Source organism: Gymnogyps californianus, chromosome 1 (genome assembly GCF_018139145.2).
Source record: "Gymnogyps californianus isolate 813 chromosome 1, ASM1813914v2, whole genome shotgun sequence".
Lineage (NCBI taxonomy): Eukaryota > Metazoa > Chordata > Aves > Accipitriformes > Cathartidae > Gymnogyps > Gymnogyps californianus.
Window position 1 is genome coordinate 79719 of NC_059471.1, and position 19108 is coordinate 98826.

General features: G+C 43.0%; 1 protein-coding gene across 2 annotated transcripts in view; it reads right to left on the bottom strand.

The window, feature by feature from the left end:
• NUP98 (nucleoporin 98 and 96 precursor) overlaps positions 1 to 19108 on the bottom strand; it is a 42229-nt gene that overhangs the window by 20095 nt on the left and 3026 nt on the right. The window contains exons 2-16 of one of the 2 annotated variants that reach the window (XM_050915472.1): positions 18283 to 18386; positions 17393 to 17494; positions 16974 to 17153; positions 16096 to 16235; positions 14869 to 14976; positions 14047 to 14230; positions 12281 to 12441; positions 11365 to 11502; positions 10672 to 10759; positions 8808 to 8900; positions 8242 to 8382; positions 5444 to 5577; positions 3564 to 3751; positions 2261 to 2377; positions 476 to 780 (exon numbers count right to left, since the gene is read on the bottom strand). In XM_050915472.1, coding sequence (XP_050771429.1) covers positions 476 to 780; positions 2261 to 2377; positions 3564 to 3751; positions 5444 to 5577; positions 8242 to 8382; positions 8808 to 8900; positions 10672 to 10759; positions 11365 to 11502; positions 12281 to 12441; positions 14047 to 14230; positions 14869 to 14976; positions 16096 to 16235; positions 16974 to 17153; positions 17393 to 17494; positions 18283 to 18355 — 2152 coding nt within the window. In that variant the 5' untranslated portion in view covers positions 18356 to 18386. Of the gene's footprint in view, positions 1 to 475; positions 781 to 2260; positions 2378 to 3563; positions 3752 to 5443; positions 5578 to 8241; positions 8383 to 8807; positions 8901 to 10322; positions 10368 to 10671; positions 10760 to 11364; positions 11503 to 12280; positions 12442 to 14046; positions 14231 to 14868; positions 14977 to 16095; positions 16236 to 16973; positions 17154 to 17392; positions 17495 to 18282; positions 18387 to 19108 lie in introns of those variants that run through there. The other variant, XM_050915473.1, reaches the window with a different exon arrangement.

Below are 19108 nucleotides of genomic sequence, written 5' to 3' on the forward strand. Positions count from 1 at the left end.
TCCATCTTTTTCAGTTTTACTAAACCCTGAGACCAGAATTGAGAGTACTGAAAACACAGCACGATGGGTCTAGAAAGACACAACCATGTTCCATTCCTTTCCTGGCAAACTCTACAATGCAGTTTGCATGTTGATAACTACCAAGCATTAGATTTCTAACTCTAAGATCTTGCTCCCGAACGAGAGTCAACTCAGTCTACTACTGCAGAACAATTACAGATTGGGTCCTCCTTCTCCCTCATCTTGCTACCTCAATCTAATATAAAATTGGGTGATGAAATTTAATTGCTCATTGACTCAGCAGAAAATATTTCTGCACTAGATAAGAGACTGAAAAGCAAGATTTGTATTCTGAAGAAAAGAGGAGGGAAAGAGAAAAAGCTGAGTGTCTAAAACAGCAAAAGAGAACTTTAATGAAGCATGTGCGAGGTGCTGTCAGGAACTACACATCCACTGCCCCCCACCCCAGTCTAACCTGCAGGATGCAGATGATGCACAGTTTCAGGCTCCTCTTCGCGCTCATCCTGAAGGGAATCATCATGAAATGAGGCATCTTCGCTGCTGCCTTCCAGACCATTTCGCAAGGCCACCCGCATATTCAGAGCCACAATGGTATCATCCACACTGTTCTGGTGTTTGTGCACAGTATTCTCTGGGGTCTGTGGGATGGGCTTGGCAATGGGGTTAGTGTAAAACCTAGTCACTTCATGATGATCCTCCTCCTCCTCCCGCTCACCATCTTGTCTGTGGTTTTCATCGGGAGGTACTGACAAAAAGAACCTGAAGAACGAAGGAAAGTTGTATTATTTAGTTCTAAGGGACTTACGTCAACATTAAAATTCTGGTGTCTTTTCATACAAAAAGCAAACAGGACCACCACATGAACTGCAGAGTCAGCAGACCGAGGGAAGCCATTATTCCCCTTCACTCTGCCCTTGTTAGACCACCTCTGCCATTTTGCATCTAACCTGGGGCTTCCCCTACGAGAAAGATAGTGATAAGACCAGGAGAAGGGTACCATGATGGCTGGGGGACTAAAGCACATGCCCTGTGAGGAGAGCTTAAGGGAAATGCATTGCTCAGTCTGATGAAAAGGCTTGCAGGGGGTGCAATAGCAGCCTTCCAACACCGAAGACAAAAGTCAGGCTCTTCACAGATATGCATGGCAGAAGGATGAGAAACAGTCAAATTACAACAGGGAAATCAATGAGGACAGTCAAGCATTGGAACAGGGACCCAGAGAGGTTGCAGAATCTCTATCTATGGAGGTCTGAGAGACCCAACTGGACAAAGTCCGCAATAACCAGGTCTGAATTCAGTGTTGCGACTGCTTGAGGAACAAAGACCTCCCAAGGTCACTTCTAACTGAACGATTCAATGATTTGTGAACCAGGCTGCTACAGACTTTTGTGCCCAAAATACATACTGTTTTAGAAGAACAGGATGATTAAGTCTTGCAGGCACCATGATCAAACCAAACTTGAGAACGGTATTGTGACAGTCACTTCAAAACACCAACTTCAGAGAGCTGCCTGTTGTACCTGGCTACTGGTAACACAGCTAACAAACACCCCTGCCCCATTATGAACTGCCCAGGTCAGGACTTAGGTGATCAGAAACAAGGTTCCCCACTCCCATAATCAGTTCTTACTTCTAGTAGCTTTAAATAAAATCAAAATGTTGAGCTGGTCAGCAATTTTTCCAGCCTTTTTTTTTTTTTTTTTTTTAAATCAGAGTTCATCTGAAATATGGCCGCAGATTTTTACAGAAGTAGGTATTCAGGCATTTAGGGGGAAGAGACTGCCTTAGAGATTCCTCATTTTAATGTGTAGAAAATACATTACTATTGTGAGACATTGGGATCAGTGGAGCTTCCTTGCAATTCTCATGTTACTGAGGAGGACTAAGCAGAAGGAGAGGTTCTTCTCACCTCAGGAAGGTCAGAGGATGAAGGTTTATCACCTTCCTCAAGAAATGGCCTAGTTTCTCATTACAGGGCATGAGGAGAGACATATCCAGAAAAGAAGTCATTCCTCTTTGAACTCCTCATTTTGGATGGAATGAATCAGTATGTGACCACACGGGAAGAATATACAGCTAGTTTAAGAGGAAGTGAATCTCACAATAGGTCAACCCACTTCCAATGAACAGCTGGCATCCCTGACAATAACTACCTATTCTATTAATAATAATTTAGAGACAGGCATAACCAGTTTGCATTTCTCGGAAGTATAAACACCTGCATGATGAATCAACATACCGATCTCCATTCTCTGGATACTCCGATGGAGAAGCCAGGTCTTCATTTTCACGATTAACAGGCGAGAACAGATTGCTACTGTTGAGATTCTTCAAAACCAGCTTTTTGATGCTCTTCCTAAACAAAACACCAAAGAGAAATTGGGATATACCCACTGCATAAATGTATATCTCATGCTTAATTCACATGCTCCAGGGACCAGGAACCAGCTGTACAAGACCTCACACTCAGGACATATGAAGTCTTCTGTAAGAGCACTGCAGTAGCTAAGATACTAAAACTCTTTTCGGAATTCCATTCAAGGCTTTGGTTTATGAGTAAAAAGCACAAGTCATTGAAAGCTTCAAAACCCAAGTTCAGTAAACCACAGTATTATCTATTTTACAAAACAGTGCTTTCCCAGCAGAAGTACAGAACCCTGCAGAGAAAGTCTGGCCCACAGATGCAGGTTTTTCTTTACTACAGGGTCACTTTAGGAGCAAATCAATGGCCAGGCTAGGGCTCACTGCCTGCAATGTGAAGATCACTGAACATCTATGCCAATTACACTCAAAGAAGTCTAAGTATCCCTTTGTTCTCATCTTTTGTTCATTTGGTGTTTTTCAATAAAAGAGAGTAATTCCATACTCTGCTCTCTCCCTGGAAAGTGAACAGATGGCTCAGGCTAAATTCAAGACAGATTAAGTTCACAAAAGTTACAAAATGTTTTTAAAAAGCCTATGCTTAGAAGTACTTTCAGTGACTGATGCATCTTTCTCCAAAGGTTTTTTGTTGTTGTTGTCTAACTAAAACCCAAAGCTTTCCAAACCCCTTTTCAATTTGATTGCCACTGGTGCTCTTGAAGACTGAAACCAAAAGCTTCAGTAGGGTAGATGCACAGCATCGTTACTCATTTCTCACAGAAACATCTGCGTATCTGAAACAGAACCAGTGCTAGGCTATGAAAATGTCAGAAATCTGCCTTCATAGTGGGTGCATTAGCAAACCTAATGACACTTCTACCTCAGAAGCAGGAAGTGTTACACTGTACAAGCTTTCCTGGTAATATTCCTAACTGACTTTATAGAAGCTTCGCTCCAATCATGGGATGACCTCATTTTACAGTTTAAGCTGACCATTTTCATCTCCTCTACGGAAAATATTGCTATTCAAATTTTACACAAAACCTGTTATTGCTATTCATACTTGAACCAGGCCACAAAACAGTCATGGAATTCAGGACACTATACAGGAGTTTACTTAATCTGATCAGAAGAGTCTTGCACCACCTCCTCCCTCCAGCATACACAAAAGAAAAACTAACTTTGGCATGAATGCACCATTGGATAGGGATGGCTCGTCATCATCAAGACCATCAAAGAGATGAGATTTAGCAGAGCCAGCCGACTGCAAAGCTTTTGGTCGCACTCTGGTCGCTGGACGCGGAGTCAGTTTGTAGTGGGTGGGTGTTGTTAAGGCCTTCTGAGCTGCTGGGTTAGTTGGTTTCAGCCTCTGAAACAAAAAGATGTAGAACTGAAATTTTCATACCACTTACCTTAAGGGTTTGTGGACAGTGAGAGTGCCTGCTTTGTTAAGGCTATCTACTCAAGGACCTTTTAAATGCAAAGGGGATAACAAGTAAAGAGGGAAGCAATAAACAAAACCAGAGACACAAAGCTGGTTGACAACAGGTAATGGAAACAACGCCAAAGACCAAAAGTCTCCAGTCACTCCCTGATGGGCCATTAAGAAACTACAGGCATAGCTTTGGAGAGGGCCAACCTGGACCTCCTGTCCAGGCTGAGTGAATCCGGGGACAGCTACTGGGGTCAGACCAGGGGGTTGTGGGCACCCCGGGCCAGTGGTGCCAGCAGCTGGAGCGAGGGGAAGCCTCAGTGCCTGGAGCAGATGAGGGTCTCTGCTCCAGCCCCTGGGATGGGGCCAGTGTGTGACCCAGGTGTAGCTACTGGGGGGGACGAGGGTGAGCGAAGGTCTCAGCAACATCCACTGGAACAAGACCACAGCTCTCTGGCCGGTGTGCCTGGGTGACAGCTGCTGGCAGTAAGGGACAGGCAGGGCACCTGCATCGTCCCCAAACCTCACGTGTGGGGGGGTGTGCCTGCTTAACTCACTAGCAAGCTTCAAGCTGGACTAGCCCGCAAGTAGGAGGCCCTGGGTCCTGGCAGGGATTATCGGAGAGGCACAGGACTCGTGCTGATATTGAGGGACCTGTGAGTACAGGGTGCCCATGAAATGAACGTGTGACTGCGTGCATCTTTGTGCAGCAAGCATCAAGCTGGACTAGCCTGCTCTGTGGAGCGGGTAAGAGGGCTCAAGATCTGGGCAGGGCTATTGGATGGACAGAGGGGCCACGCTAATGCTCGAGGGATCCACGAATGTGCGGGTGAGTCTAGAGAGTGTGACTGACTGTGCTTTCACTAGGGAACTTCAACCCTTATCAGCCAAAGAGGAGGAAGGGGACGTGGCTATATACGCTTATGTTTTATGGGAGTCCCGGTAGTGTTACACACGGGTGCTGCTGAAGGCAGTGCCTTTTCTGTGGCTGTGCAGCCAGCTGCATCAGTGCACTCTGTGCGTGTGCACCTGGGATACATGCTCAGCTTCACAACTGACTGCGCCTGCAAATGGGAAAGCAACAGCCATGTCCATCAGCCTGGAAAGCAGACCCCCTGGGTCTCTGGGCATACTGTGCTGGGCTCCAGTGGCTGGGCAGGAGTAATCTCTAGCCCCTGGAATTTGCCCAGGGGCAGCAGCCATTTAGAGCCTCCCTTAACACTTAAAAAGTCTGAAAAGTATTTGTTTTGTTGTCTTTTAAAACAAACCAACAAGGTATGGTTTGTCAGAGACTGTCATAAGAGATGTCATAAGCAAAGCTCAAGCTAAGCACTAAAAACATTCCAAGCATAGACAATTACCCATCTTTATTCTCAACTAGCAGCAGTGAGCATAACAACAACTCCAAAGTCAAGGCTCTGATGTACTCAGAAGCAGTAAACAAAGCCACAGTATAAGCAGTTTGCATCCTGGAGAGCATAAAAAGGCACTGCACCAGTATGAGTATACAGATGGCAACTTATTTTGCTGCTCACTGCGTACTTAAGAGAAGACAGTGAGCACAAAACATAAATTAAAGTCATTGCAAATCTTACCCAGAAAGCGAGTTTAATGTTTACGTGCACTTACCTCTTCTTTCTTCTTTGGGTCTGACATGGGGTTTCTGAACAGTGGAGAATCTCCAAAGGGTGAATAAGTCAAGCTATTGAGATGCTGCTGAAGGACGGCTTGCTGGGCAGCTGATGCATTTGGGTCTGTCAGTGCTATAAAAAGAACATCACTTTTTAGCATCTAAACAGTTTTACTAATAGAACTAAGGTAGGCAGAAAAGACATCCTTCCAATAAGGGGATCTCCTCACAGGAATTCAAATTTCTATACAAACTTCAGCATTCCTTTCCCCTGCTCTTCAGTCACCATTTCTGCAGCAGTCTGAAGGAAGAAATCAGATTCTATTCCTTCATTAGAATTTGCAACCACATTCAACAAGTTTTTATCGGTGAAAAGCTGAGGGCATCAGCACATCTACACATCAGCAGAATGAGCCTGGCCTGCCAAAACCTTTAACTAATACATTCGACTTCTGAAACACCTTTTAAGGAAAAATAGAAAAATAAAAAATCCATGACGCAAAGTTTTGATATTCTTGCTACAGCAATCAAACTTGCAGGTCTAGAGTTCTCTCTACAACAAAGGCCTCTTAATTTTGTCTCTCTGTCTTCTAGCATCTAATTTCAATTCCCATTAAAATGCTGTAAGTGTTCACACGATGAAGTGTTTTGAGCAACCTAAAGCAGCTTAATTCTAACTCCAAGAAAACCAGATTGAATCTGTGCATTCCCAAAGAACAACAAAACCGCTCTGAGGAACAACAGCTTACTGTCAGACAAAGTCTGCAAGGAATTCAACAGCAGAGTTTGAGACAACTGGTTCTTCCCAGATCAAAAGCTGGCTTAACTGAGCAGATGTTAACCAGCGAGACCCTTCCCTACACCGCCCCGCTGCAGGCATTGCCTACAACAGTGAATACTTGGATCATCTGTAGAACTACATCAAGGGAGGTCCAAGCATAAGAAATATACAAGTATGATGGAAGCAAGACAGAAATACGTAAAATCTGACTGCGACACACTGATGAGAGAGAGCATTTCATCATGACGAGAACGTAGCTCCCCTCAACGACGTTTTGCCTGCCATAACTAGTATATGAAGTTACTTTGAGGGGTGTTCACAGGATCACAGGACAGTGAGGCTGGAGGCACGTCTGAAGGTCACCTTTGTCCTAGCCCCCTCCTCAAGCAAGGCCACCTGTGCTGGGGCTGGGGCACCCTCCCAGGGAAAAGTGTTTCCTGATGTTCAGAGGGACCCTCCTGTCTTCCAGTGTGTGCCTGCGGCCTCTGGTCCTGGCACTGGGCACCACTGGGAAGAGCCTGGCTCCGTCCTCTCAGCACCCTCCCTGCAGGTATCGATGCACATGGGTGAGATCCCCCCTGAGCCGTCTCTTCTCCAGGCTGAACAGCCCCAGCCCTCTCAGCCTTTCCTCATAGCAGAGATCCTCCAGCCTCTTCATGGCCCTTCACTGGACTCTCTCCAGTATGTCCACGTGTCTCATACTGGGGAGCCCAGCACTGGACACACCACTCCAGGTGGAGCCTCACCAGTGCTGAGCAGAGGGGAAGGATCACCTCCCTCCTCCTAATGCAACCCAGGACACTGTTGGCCGCCTTTGCCACAAGGGCACATTGTTGGCTTGTGGTCAACTTGGTGCTCACCAGGACCCCCCGGGCCTTCTCTGCAAAGCGTCTTTCCAGCTGGGTGGCCCCCAGCCTGTGCTGGTGCCCGGGCTTGTTCCTCTCCAGGGGCAGGACTTTGCACTTCTTGTTGAACTTCACAAGGCTCCTGCCAGCCTGTTTCTCCAGCCCATCGAGGTCCATCTGGATGGCACCACCACCCTCAGGAGAATCAGCCACCCTTACTCTTCCTTTCGGCACCTCTACACTTACAGAAGCCCTCCTTGTTGCCTTTGACATCCCCGGCCAGATTCAGTTCCAGTTGGGCTTTGGCTTTCCTAAACCCATCCCTGCATGCCTGGACAATGTTTCTATATTCTTCCTAGGCTACCTGCCCCTGCTTCCACCTTGCTTCCTTTTTGTGCTTGAGCTTTGCCAGGAGCTCCTCATTCATCCACACAGGCCTTCGGTCATTTTGCCTGACTTCCCGCTCATTCGGATGGAACTCTCCTGAGCTTAGAGTAGGTGGTCCCTGAATATCAACCTGCTTTTTGGGCCCGTCATCCCACACAGTGTCATGTGCTGTGTGTGTGTCATCCTTCCCCTGCCCCAAGCTTAAAATAATTTTCCTGAAATCACAGCCTCAGGGGGCTAGAGCATCAGTTATGTATGCCATTCATTTAAAGTGCTCAGATCTGCCAAACAGGGTGAACGCTGCTGGAAGGGGTAGACATTTTAACTTACAAAATAGTAGCACAAGTGCCTGAATCTAAAGACCATTTATTTCACCAATGGCACAGCATACCTGATAATTAAGTCCCTCTAGCCATCCTATCTGGAATTACTGAAGAAGCTAACGCTACATTTCCCTTACTTTTTTTTTGTAAGCACCTATGGTTGCTGCCCCAAATTCAATGACGGGAAATATGTTAGTAATCTTGAAGACAAAGCTCTAAAATAGCTGCAATTATTAGTAATGTTAAGCAACTTTGAATTACTTAAGAAAACCCCATATAATTAGCAAAAAAAAAAGTCACTAACATGGTCTCCACTGCTACCAAGAAACAGAAGTGGCCTCAAAGAGATACTAAAACCTTTTTTCCCCTCCAAAGCATTTGGGTGGGATGTGCTCCTACATTTAGGCACATCTGAAACAAGGGAGGAAGCAGCAATTAAACTTGGGTTAACGTACACTTACCTACAGCAGGCTGAGGGGCTCCAAAGCCCAGCGTAGCTGTTGATGTATTGAATCCTGGTGCGCCAAATGCTCCCGTTCCTAGTGTTCCACCAAGTTTAGGCTGGGTGTTTCCAAATAAAGAAGTCTGTCCTGCCCCAAGAGCTGTGGCAGGAGAGATGACTGTCATTTACTACAAGACTGTGACAAACTTACGAGCCAATTTATCCCACAACAAAGAATCAATTACTGATTAAATTGCAACAAACATTCAACATGTCCATGAACGCTATAGACACTCAAGACTCATGCGATCAGACCAGAGGCTTTGAACACAGAGGATGCCACCAGTTTCCTGAGCCACTAGCCACCACTGTAAGCAATGCTGCCTACAATTTCTAAAAGGTTACTGAGCACTGTGTTAACAAGCTCTACTTGGCTCTGATCTGAGACTGAGATTCATGGCTTCCAGCTAAAATATCTACAGCCTTTACTGCATTAGAGTTAGCAAGTAGCACCAAGGCTCTATTATCACTGAAGTTTGAGGACTATGCTTAGGCTGACATAAAACAAGCTGGTAAACTGTTTACCTGTCCCAAACCCTGTTCCAAGTCCAGTTCCCAGCGTCCCAGTTGCAGGCTTATTTCCAAACAAATTACTTCCAGCAGTGTTGGCACCAAAACCTGCAAGAACAGAACCAGTAGCTCATTAATCTAACACTATTAGAGATCAAATTAAAAACATATATTTAAATAAATAAGCATCACCAGCTCAAAGACACCCCTGCCACAGTTAAGGTCAAATTTCACACACTGTTTCCAACAATGCAAAGTTAAACTGACAAGCAGCAAGAAGGGACTTCAATAGTAAAAAACATATTTGAGTTATGAACATAATACTGAAAACATCAGTACGGAAAAATACTGTTTCGCCTTCTTAAGCTTTTCAATTTGTTACAAACTTCAAAGTTTTACTGAAAGCCAGAACGGACATGATGATGCTGTATCTGGCAACAGAATAAAATGTGTTAAGTTTCTTCAACTGCCTGGAAGGAACAAATCCCATTTTATACTGTTTATACCACACACGTACTTCTCGGATTCTTACCAACAAAGCAGGTAACAACTCAGATTCGTACAAGCACACAGTTCAAAGACACATCTCTAATGGTAACTAAGTTCAATCCAAATGTAACATTAGACAGATTAGTTCTTAAACTGAAGATTGTGAAACCATCCTATGGTTGGTTAGTATGCAAAGACAGAATTAAACTAGAAAACTGCAGTCATGGACCAACGTCAGAAACACTTTAGAACCAAACTCCATTTTTCATATGAACTGTACCACTGCGAATAATGCAGGCAAATTAAAAACACATACTACAATCAGTACTGTTCACTACCAAACTGTGTCCACACACTAACTAAGGTGGCAATGAAGATCTTAGAGAGCAGTAGAACAAGGGACCTGGAAGCAACTTGCACAAATACTGTGATGACAGTTTGCCCAAGGCTGGTCACCACAATGGAACTGTACTTGCTGAGGTGCTGCCCTGGCAGTCTGAGCGCTTGACAATTTCTTCCCTCTGTCTATTCTGGCTGGCATGACAGGCTAATTGCATTTTAGACTTTATTGCTGACATTAAAATAAAAAAAAAACAAAAAACAACAGACAGACAGATGTCAAGATCTAAAACCACTCCTGCTCACTTTCAGGAATAGTTTTGTTGCTCAGAGTCAAGAGAAAAAAAAAAACAAACCAAAACAGGTTTCAACAGAAGTCCCATGAAGGAAGACTGTCATTTACTTGGAACTATCACTACACATTTCTCCTGCTCAGTCACACACTCATTCAACACCAGTTCTCTAACACTAGTGTCAGAGGCCAACATTAACACAAGACCCAGTTCTTCAGGACTCTGATCCTTCACACCATGAAAGACAACAACAGCTACCAGTTAAACTGGAACTGACTGTTTCATTTTACTCTCACTCCAGTGCCAGATCTCCTTATCCCTGCCATCAAGCTACAGATACCACTGTTTTCACCCTCTTTCCTTCAGCACTCCTTTGCAACCACAGCATATTTACAGCCTCTTAACAAACCTCTGTTTTCTGAATTCTTTGATTTCAGTAGTTTTCCATTACAGGTTCCACCTTCTCTTAAGCACTCATCAGAATAGTGGTACGTAACTATCTACCTTCTGAGTCAGGGAGTACCATCAAGAGGAAAGGTATAAAACAGCATCCAGGATGTTTCCCTGCAGCAACATGCATCAGAAGCACGGCTTACCTGAGAATTTTAACATTCATAACCATTTAGCATGCGATATTCAGCAGCCAGGTGTGTGGTATATGCAGTATAGTTTTAAGTGACTGAAACCCCACTTTTTTTTATATGTACCAAAATTGGAAGTGTTTGTATTGGTTCCTAAAGTCAGGGTTGGTTTGTTACCAAAGAGCCCGCCGCCAGTGGTTGTACCAAACGAGGGAGCACTGGTCGTGGTGGTTCCAAATCCAGCAGGCTTGTTACCAAACAGGGTCTGAAAAGAAGAGAACATGAATTTGGAAACCTGACAGACTGGTATTAAAAGAACTGCATTAGTGTTTCAACTGTAAGCAAGAAAGCAGAACTAACGCCGAGCACAACTTAGACCACGCAACCCAGACTCCCAATAGTGGTGCGTTACTTGCAAGCCACATGCACTAGTACATAGCAAGCACCTTCTGGAAAGAAGTATTTTCACTCCATTAAAACCAAAATGACTAAATATCAAGAATCAAGTTCATTTTCGGTTAAGTCATCATCATAATTTAAACACCTGTGTTTTCAACACTACACTGAGGCATCCCTAGCAATATACAGGCAGTGCGATGTTCAGTCTCTCTTGCGTCTTTTATCACTCAAGACATTACTTGTTAAAAAAATTATTTCTGCAACACTAGGTCTATTACACATGCTTATATTGTATCCTTCGGTTTACACAAAACCACACTATTTTTGCATCTTAGGCATCTTAACTCTTAAGACAACGTTACTTTCATGGAGGTCAAAACCCAGGAACAGGACTCTAAGCCATTTGTTTTTATTTTCCTTTTTTTTTTTCTTCATTCTTTTAATTTTTTTATTATTAAGGTACAGACATACCGAACTGCCAACACCAAATCCTGTGTTAGCTTGTCCAAAAAGACCAGTTCCGGTTCCAAATCCAGTACCAGCATTTGTATTGGCAGCTGTTCCAAAAAGGCCTCCAGGCTGTGAGGGCTGGGTTACCCCAAAGAGACCCTACGAACAGGAACTAGGTTAAGATAATGCTGCAATGCTTTTTGAAGTCTAACACTGATGATAACAGAACCAACACACAAAGTCAGTTAATAAAACGATGCTACACCATTACCCCTTCTGCTGGGGGAAGAAAATGGGTGAAAAGCATTTCAGAAGCTTTAGCCATTCTCCAAGAAATCAGTTACAAAAAGGAAACTAAAAAAAAAAATTTATGCTCCAAGCTTAAAAGGATATTGGAATTTCCTCATCACTGAGTGAGGGAGATGGAAAAGAAACATTTCACAGTGTTTTCTGGGAGAAGTCACAACATATTCAGAAATAATATAGTATATTTGGAGCCAAAGCCCCTAGCTATGCAACAAGTTACAGCTATGTAGCATCCTTCTATCAAAAGAGCCCATGAATGCTGCTCATTAGTCACCAAAAAGTACAGAATTGTTAATGAATTCCCACAGAATGTTAATAATGGAATTACATTATCTGTGTGAACGTGATCGGAAATACTTGAATTGATAGAGAGAGCAGACTGCTTAAAGAAGGGGATGGGAAAAGTTATTTGTTAAAAGCTGTACTGCTGTCCAATTACCATGAATGAAAAATTTTGATTGGCAAGAAGTTGCTAGCTCAGACAGCAGCGTTCAAAGCTTTGCATCCTAGTTTTATGAAGCTGTACTGCAATTTGAGGAAGATCTAAATCACTGTATCGCAGCCTCCTGCGTCTACCTGGAGTAGCTATACCACAACTTACACCTTTAAGGATTCAAACAATTTATCTTACCATTGTGTTCGTGTTCGGCTGCCCTAGAGTCGTATTCCCAAAAGAAAAGCCAGTGTTCTGCGTTGTTGTGGCCTGACCAAATGGTTTGTTAAACAGACTTGTAGTTTGAGATTGCTGACCAAAAAGACCCCCTGTTGTTCCTGTTCCAAAGCCAGTCGTACCTACAACATATAAACACATTGGTTAAAAAACCCTCAAGTATTTATCCAAACCCACTACGTTTGCACACTCAGCACATTCAAACAGGAAAAAAGATGCTTCAATTCAATGGAAGAGCAAAACGCTCAGTGTCATAGTTACAGCATGACATCTGCGTTCAGATGGAAGCAGTTCGTATTAGATATTTCATCAGGTTCTCCTTGTCCTAAAGTTGGCATGAGCATAACACCCAAGAATTACCAGCAAGTTTACCTGACAGATAGATCTGACCAAAAAGATACCAGCTGTGATGTGGTCAGTTTGTTCTCCACTGCACAAAGAAAACTGTACCATGAGCGCCTGAAAAGAGCTCACTGGGCAAGAGGCGGGCAGGCCGCCAGCAGTTCTGTTCTATAACCCATGTAACTACTGCTACAGAAACTTCTACCTGTACTTCAAACACCGTCTCCCTTTTTCTCCTCAAAGGAAAAGGGCTGTTTACATGCAGTAAAAATGGTATATGCATAGACAAGAGCTCTTGCTCCTTCTCACAACTGCCGCTGCTATCTCTGCAAAACTAGCTGCTTTCTTCGGAGCTGACTGCCCAAGAAATACACGAAGCCCAGCAAAGCTGTCAGGTTGGGCAGTCCCTGTATTTTAATGAACCATACCTTCGTGGGGTGCAGAGAAACATGGCCACCTGTATGTTAATCTTTCTCAAGGACAGCAGCTCAGCTCAACCCACACAGGCCTCAAGCAAGCCCAGAGATTAAGCCCAGCAGTGCCTGTCATTAAGGACAGACAGTACAGCCTTTCATACAGCAGATAATCGCTTCTGTTTCTATGGACCATAGGATTTTGGTCTTCTGTTTCCAGTCTAATTCCACAAATACAAATACCTACCTACTTTTAGGTTTGCAGCAGAAGCTAATAAAAATAGAATTTGTGTTTGAACTTTTCAGCACTATTTGTTTTACACTAAGTTCAAAAAGGTACACTAACTGGTTAGCACAACTGACCTGCAACTACCAGACATACAAACACTTATGTAAATCAGTTACTTCATACCTGGCTGTTACTTTTTGACCAAGAATGCCAAAACGGACAGCATGAAACCAGGACGGCACAACATATAACATGTCCACATCCTAACCCTGATCTACTGTGGAGAAAAGCTCCTGGCAAAGTCTAGTTAGGCTACTACAAATTAACTTGTCCACTTCCAGGGAATTTATGTTCGCTCATTAGCAGAAGTAGAATCTTGAGTTCACCATTAACCAACTGATGCCATCACCCTACCGATCGTTAGCAATGCCCTCATGGTTTTACTTCAAATTGTTTTACTCGCCCATGTGAACTAGCTGACTTTCTTGTAAAGCCAGATGCTCTAATGAACTGTCTTCCAGCAAAACTTGGGGGATGCAGAGGAAGTTTGCAATCCCTGAAGAGTAAGCCAACAGAAATTTCTATGGCAAAGAACCCGATTATTGAATGTTGATAACAGAACTAGTAAAATTCTGAGCTCACACCAGTGTTTCCTCATCACATTTAATTACAGAATTTTAAATAGCGTAACAGAATATTTGCATATCCGGTCACAGTAATGACAGGGGACAGGCAGTACTTACTGGTTCCAAAAGCAGTTTTATTCTGTCCATATGAAAAGCCTGTATTAGTAGTAGAAGAGCCAAAAAGTCCTGTAGCTGTACTTGATGTAGCAGTAGAAGACCCAAACAAGCCTGCAGCTGCTCCTGCTCCTACAGGATTTGAGGGCCCTTTCCTATTTGCCTGGTAGTCTTCTAAACGGAGTTCCTAGTAAAGGAAAATCCAGTTCTCTTTACGTGTTCTTTTTACACAGGATAAGGTTAGACAAGTTATCAGCATGCTTGCACAGCATTCAAGCCTACACCAAGATGAAGGTATCAAGAAAAGCTGTAACACCTACATTTTTAAAAAGAAGGACACCATAAACAGGACCTAAAAACTTAGATTTGTGTTTGGGCTTCAATTTTACTTCCCAGAGCTTCTTCAGATCTTTTGAGTAGCAGACCTGTTTTGAAGTCTCAAATAAGTGAACCTGAATGGGAAGGCTTCAGGGTTAAATGTTTGGGAACATTAGTTTATATTAAACATCTGAGTTTTGTCTGAGATTCTGCCGTTATCTCAGCAGTGTAGCACTGCTCCCAACAGGATCTCTCGCCCTTCTGGTATATGGCGAGATGGAATTTCAGCTCTTCAAAAACTGGAGTGTTAAGCATTTAAAAACACAGGCAATGAATATGGCGATGCATTGCTTTACGTTACTCTCTTCTGTGAGTGATGCAGATATTGAAGGTTGTACTCATATTAACGAGCATAGAAGATACTTATTACAGTCAAAAAAGCTCTACTAAACCAATGCTAACCAACAGCCAAACAAGATAAGCATGTTTGAACACTCATTGACTGACCTCGAGAGATTTGCTTTCATATTCCTTCATAGCAGTAATACATTGGTGCTTGGTATTGATGTTAGTGCTAACTCCAGATTTTACCATAGTATCTGTACCGGTTGGTGGCTGCAAGAGAAGAGGTTAAGGTGTCAAATTTAAAATCCAGACAGACTTCCGTTAATACAGTTAGTACTCTCTCAGCAGATGCTGTTAAAACCTAAATTCAGCACAGGACCTGAAGCAGTGTATCACTTATCTGTAGAGCTGTGGCCTCACCCAGTGACAAGGCATGGTCAGTAGCAATCAATAGCGGAATTTACCCTAGTAACACTCAAAACAACGCAGTGCCATTCCTTTTTCCGTTCCACTTTAAAAGTAGTTTACCTAAATTTGTGATGCAAATCCTCTAGCTATGCATGGATTTCACTATCCCCCATTTTTTTATTTATACTATGAAAGTATACATCAATGGTACTCAGACTGCCCAAGTTACCATCACAGTTCTGTCTATGTCCCAAAATAACAAACAGTCTCAGTCTGTTAAATCAGCTCAGTCTAGAAATGAAGAGGGCCGAGATTTGCACGACCAAGTATTTGGGAAAAAGAATGCCTCTTTCCAGCAGCTATCAGTTACCCCATTTCCATGATGGCTTCTTTTCCGAGCCACCCTTCATTTTCAACTGCCACAGAACTTTCAAGACGTTATTCAACCCTTTCTTAAAGGGAACTCATCCAGAAAACACAGGGGATCAGTCTTCACATTTCAGTTTACATTTCCAAAGCCATGCTGACTTATAAGAGAACTGAATGCATTTTGACCCATTCCAAGATGTCTTTAACCCTTATTGCTGTTAGCATTTAGCGCTGATCACCCTGAATTCTGTGGCACTTCCTGCCTTGCTGAGGAGGCTCAATTTTAAGAGCTGCTTTACCTCTTCAGCATTAACACAGCTGTAGACCTAGCAAGTCTAGACAGGGCATTACTCCATGGTGTTTGAGAAGTTTGTTAAATTCAGAATGAAAAAAAGTCTAGTTCTTTGGAGTTAATTATACATCCTATTTCCACTGCAACAGTTCCACTAAAGGGGGTGTTTTCAAATCATTTCTGAACACTGCATACTTGCATTTGAACTACTCAATTTTTTTCAGCTCAGTGACCAAGACAGCTCTTTACACAACTAACTGCAAAATGTAATGCTTCCTACAGTAAACAGGCTCTGATTAAGAAGGAAAACCAGAACTTACATTAAACTTAATAGTCGTGCCAGTTGGAGCAGCGGTAAAACTAGTCGGGCCAAAAAGAGAGCCAGATGTACTCCCAAAAGGATTGGAAGTAGTGTTAGTGGTTCCAAAGAGACCTCCGCTGCTGGTACTAGTTCCAAAGTCTTTAAAAAAAAAAAAGAAAAAAAAAAGAAAAAAAAAAGATCAGTACTAAAACAAACCTGAATTTTAAAACTCAAACCCAAATATTTTATTCAAATTACAAAATAGTTTGGAAATGGAAGAAACCGCTAGAAAAAATAAATTCACAGCAGTGCTGGAAACCGATAGTCTGCTAATGCAATATTCTGCTGTAGAAGACTGCCCCTAACTCATCACCCCAGGAAATACTGGAATAACCACAGCAGCCAGTTTCATTCTACTCCTGACAACGCTAAGAAAATTATGCGTATAAAGGGAATCAGTGAGGCTTCTTTTCTCTTCTCAGAAGGGTTTGCAAGAAGTTGCTTTTGCTTTGGGGAATCACAGTAGAGTTTAAGAGGCATTTCAAGCATTCTAGCGCCAGAAGCAAACCCAACTGTAACTGCTCTACAACAGCAGAATAAAAAGCTAAAATCAAGCAGCGCCAAAAGATATTTAAGAACAGAAGATGCCAGCCAACCACCTTTTTCAACTTATTTTAAAACTCATGGCTAGAATCGCAGGTACAGATTTTGTAGCATAGCACGCTCACTCTTGGCTGCTGTGGACCACAATCACGTCACTGTATCCTTCAGGAGGAAAAAAACCACCAAAACCCCACATTAACACTTGTACCAGATCCGCACATACACGCAGCATTCTGTGCTCTTCAATCAAAGAAAATAAGCAATGCTCAAGAGAGAGGTAGCAGTTTTACTCACTTCCAAACCCCGCTGGCTTATTCTGTGCAAAGGCATTATTTTGGGATGAGAAGAGGCCTCCACCAGTGCTGGTAGTTCCAAACAGGCTATTTGATGTCCCAGTTGACGTTCCAAACCCAAAGCCAGTGCTTGTGGAGGAGGTGGCTGGCTGATTAAATGTAGTTGAACCAAACAATCCTCCTGAAGACAGAAAGAGACTATTTATCATTTGCAATCATCAATTGCTTGGGGTTTTTTTGTTGTTTTGGGGTTTGGGGGGGTGTGTGTGTGTGTGTTGTTTATTTGGTTTTTGTCATTGCTTTTGTTGATGGTTGCTTGGGGTTTTTTTTTTCCTTTTCTTTTCCTCCCCCCACCCCCGTTTTTTCAATAACATCCTTCTTTCAGGATTGCATTCCACTACAACCATAACACAGCAATACCTGGTTTTGTCTGCGTACTCCCAAAGAGGCCTCCAGTATTATTGTTCGACCCAAAGGCTGATGTTCCAAACGCTCCTCCACTTGTAGTACCAAAGCCAGCATCTGAAAATCAGCATTACAGTTTAGATGAAACCATATTCTAAACATGTATACTAGAAACTAAATCCTGTCACTGCCTTTTTAACTTTCCAAAAGAAGTTTGTGCATGACTACCTGTACATCAGTGTCTGGGATATGTGAAGTAGTACAATTAATACTTCTACAGAGCTCTTGAAGCAAAAGGCTACAATATTTGTGTCAGCCACTTCTACAGAATGTAAAGACAGCCCTCTGCAAGGCCTCTACCACTTTTTATGGTGCCTGGAAGCTGCTCTTCTCATACCTTGGTTTAGGAGCAGTATAAACAGAATTATTGTGTTTCCTTCCTAACGAACAGGGCATACGCACCAGTTTATAGTCTGCTTTAATGGCTAAAAACTCACTCACTGTGGTATTTACAACGTGTATCTCCAGAAGACACTCCTCAGATTACATGCTTTTTCCTTCCAAGTCTCCCCAACGAATCCAGTCCTTATTGAAAGAATCTCCCTCCCACCCCACCCCGGCAAGACAGCCTTCATCTAAGCATTTCAGTTTCCACTCCTTTTAAAAAAGGAAGTTTCAACAACTGTACGTGGAATCCTGGTATCGACCCAAATTAAAAGCTTGGTTAGTGGTGAAGCCTAAGGCTCCTGAACCTGATTCACTACAAAGCGAGCGAGCTGGAGAGCCTAGCAGCACTCCAATTCCATCACACACACAGAATCACCACCTGCGCCTGATCCTTTAGCTGCACCTCTAGGAAAAAAATACATTAAGTACTGAAAAGTCAGTTTGGATGCATTACTTACTTTGTCCAAAAGTTGAAGTTGTCCCAAAGCCAGTGCTGCCTCCAAATGGAGTTCCGAAGGATTTGTTAAACATTTTCAGGATGTATCAGGTTTTTCCCCTAAACCTGGAAAGAAGAATTCAGCTTTTATTTAAAGCTTATCTTGAAAACTAATTTTTCATCTCCCTCATTGTTGATGTAAGCAATCTAATTTGAGTACTTAAGCCATAAAATGCATGACAGCGTGTTTAAGTCACACTAAGCAATTTAAAACACTGTCAGAACCCCGAAAGGGACAAGAACACTAATACTTCAGTGACATCACAAGTAAGCTGTCTTCCACCCTTAATTATGGCTAGATTTTCTGTACGTCTTACAGACTGAAAAAACTAATAAATGAATCTACTCCCCTGATCCACGTGTTCTCAACAACACCCTCTAGAACATCTAACACTAACAACACCTCCCACATCTGTTTCTACTACTTTTGACCCCACCAGGCAACACAAACTCATTTTTGCTCAGCCGTCTCAACGCCTGAAAGACCACCCCACTGGAACGCTTCTCTAAGAACAGGCACAGGGATCTGCGCTGTGCTACAGCTCTTTCTGTGACACTCCCAGAATTTTCCACGGTTGATTTTCTGCTAAACCCTATTTGCTAACTGCTTCAAACAGGACAAGTGGAAATGCACTGCACGAGAATTACAGGAACACACCTTCCATCTGCTTCCCGTTTATTGCTCACGGGGCCGCACCGGGATTTTCTTAACTTTCTAGAAGTTGTTGGTTTTAAATGGGGGTTCAGGGGAGTTTTACCCCATTTAGACAGGCGCCCAATTTACCTTT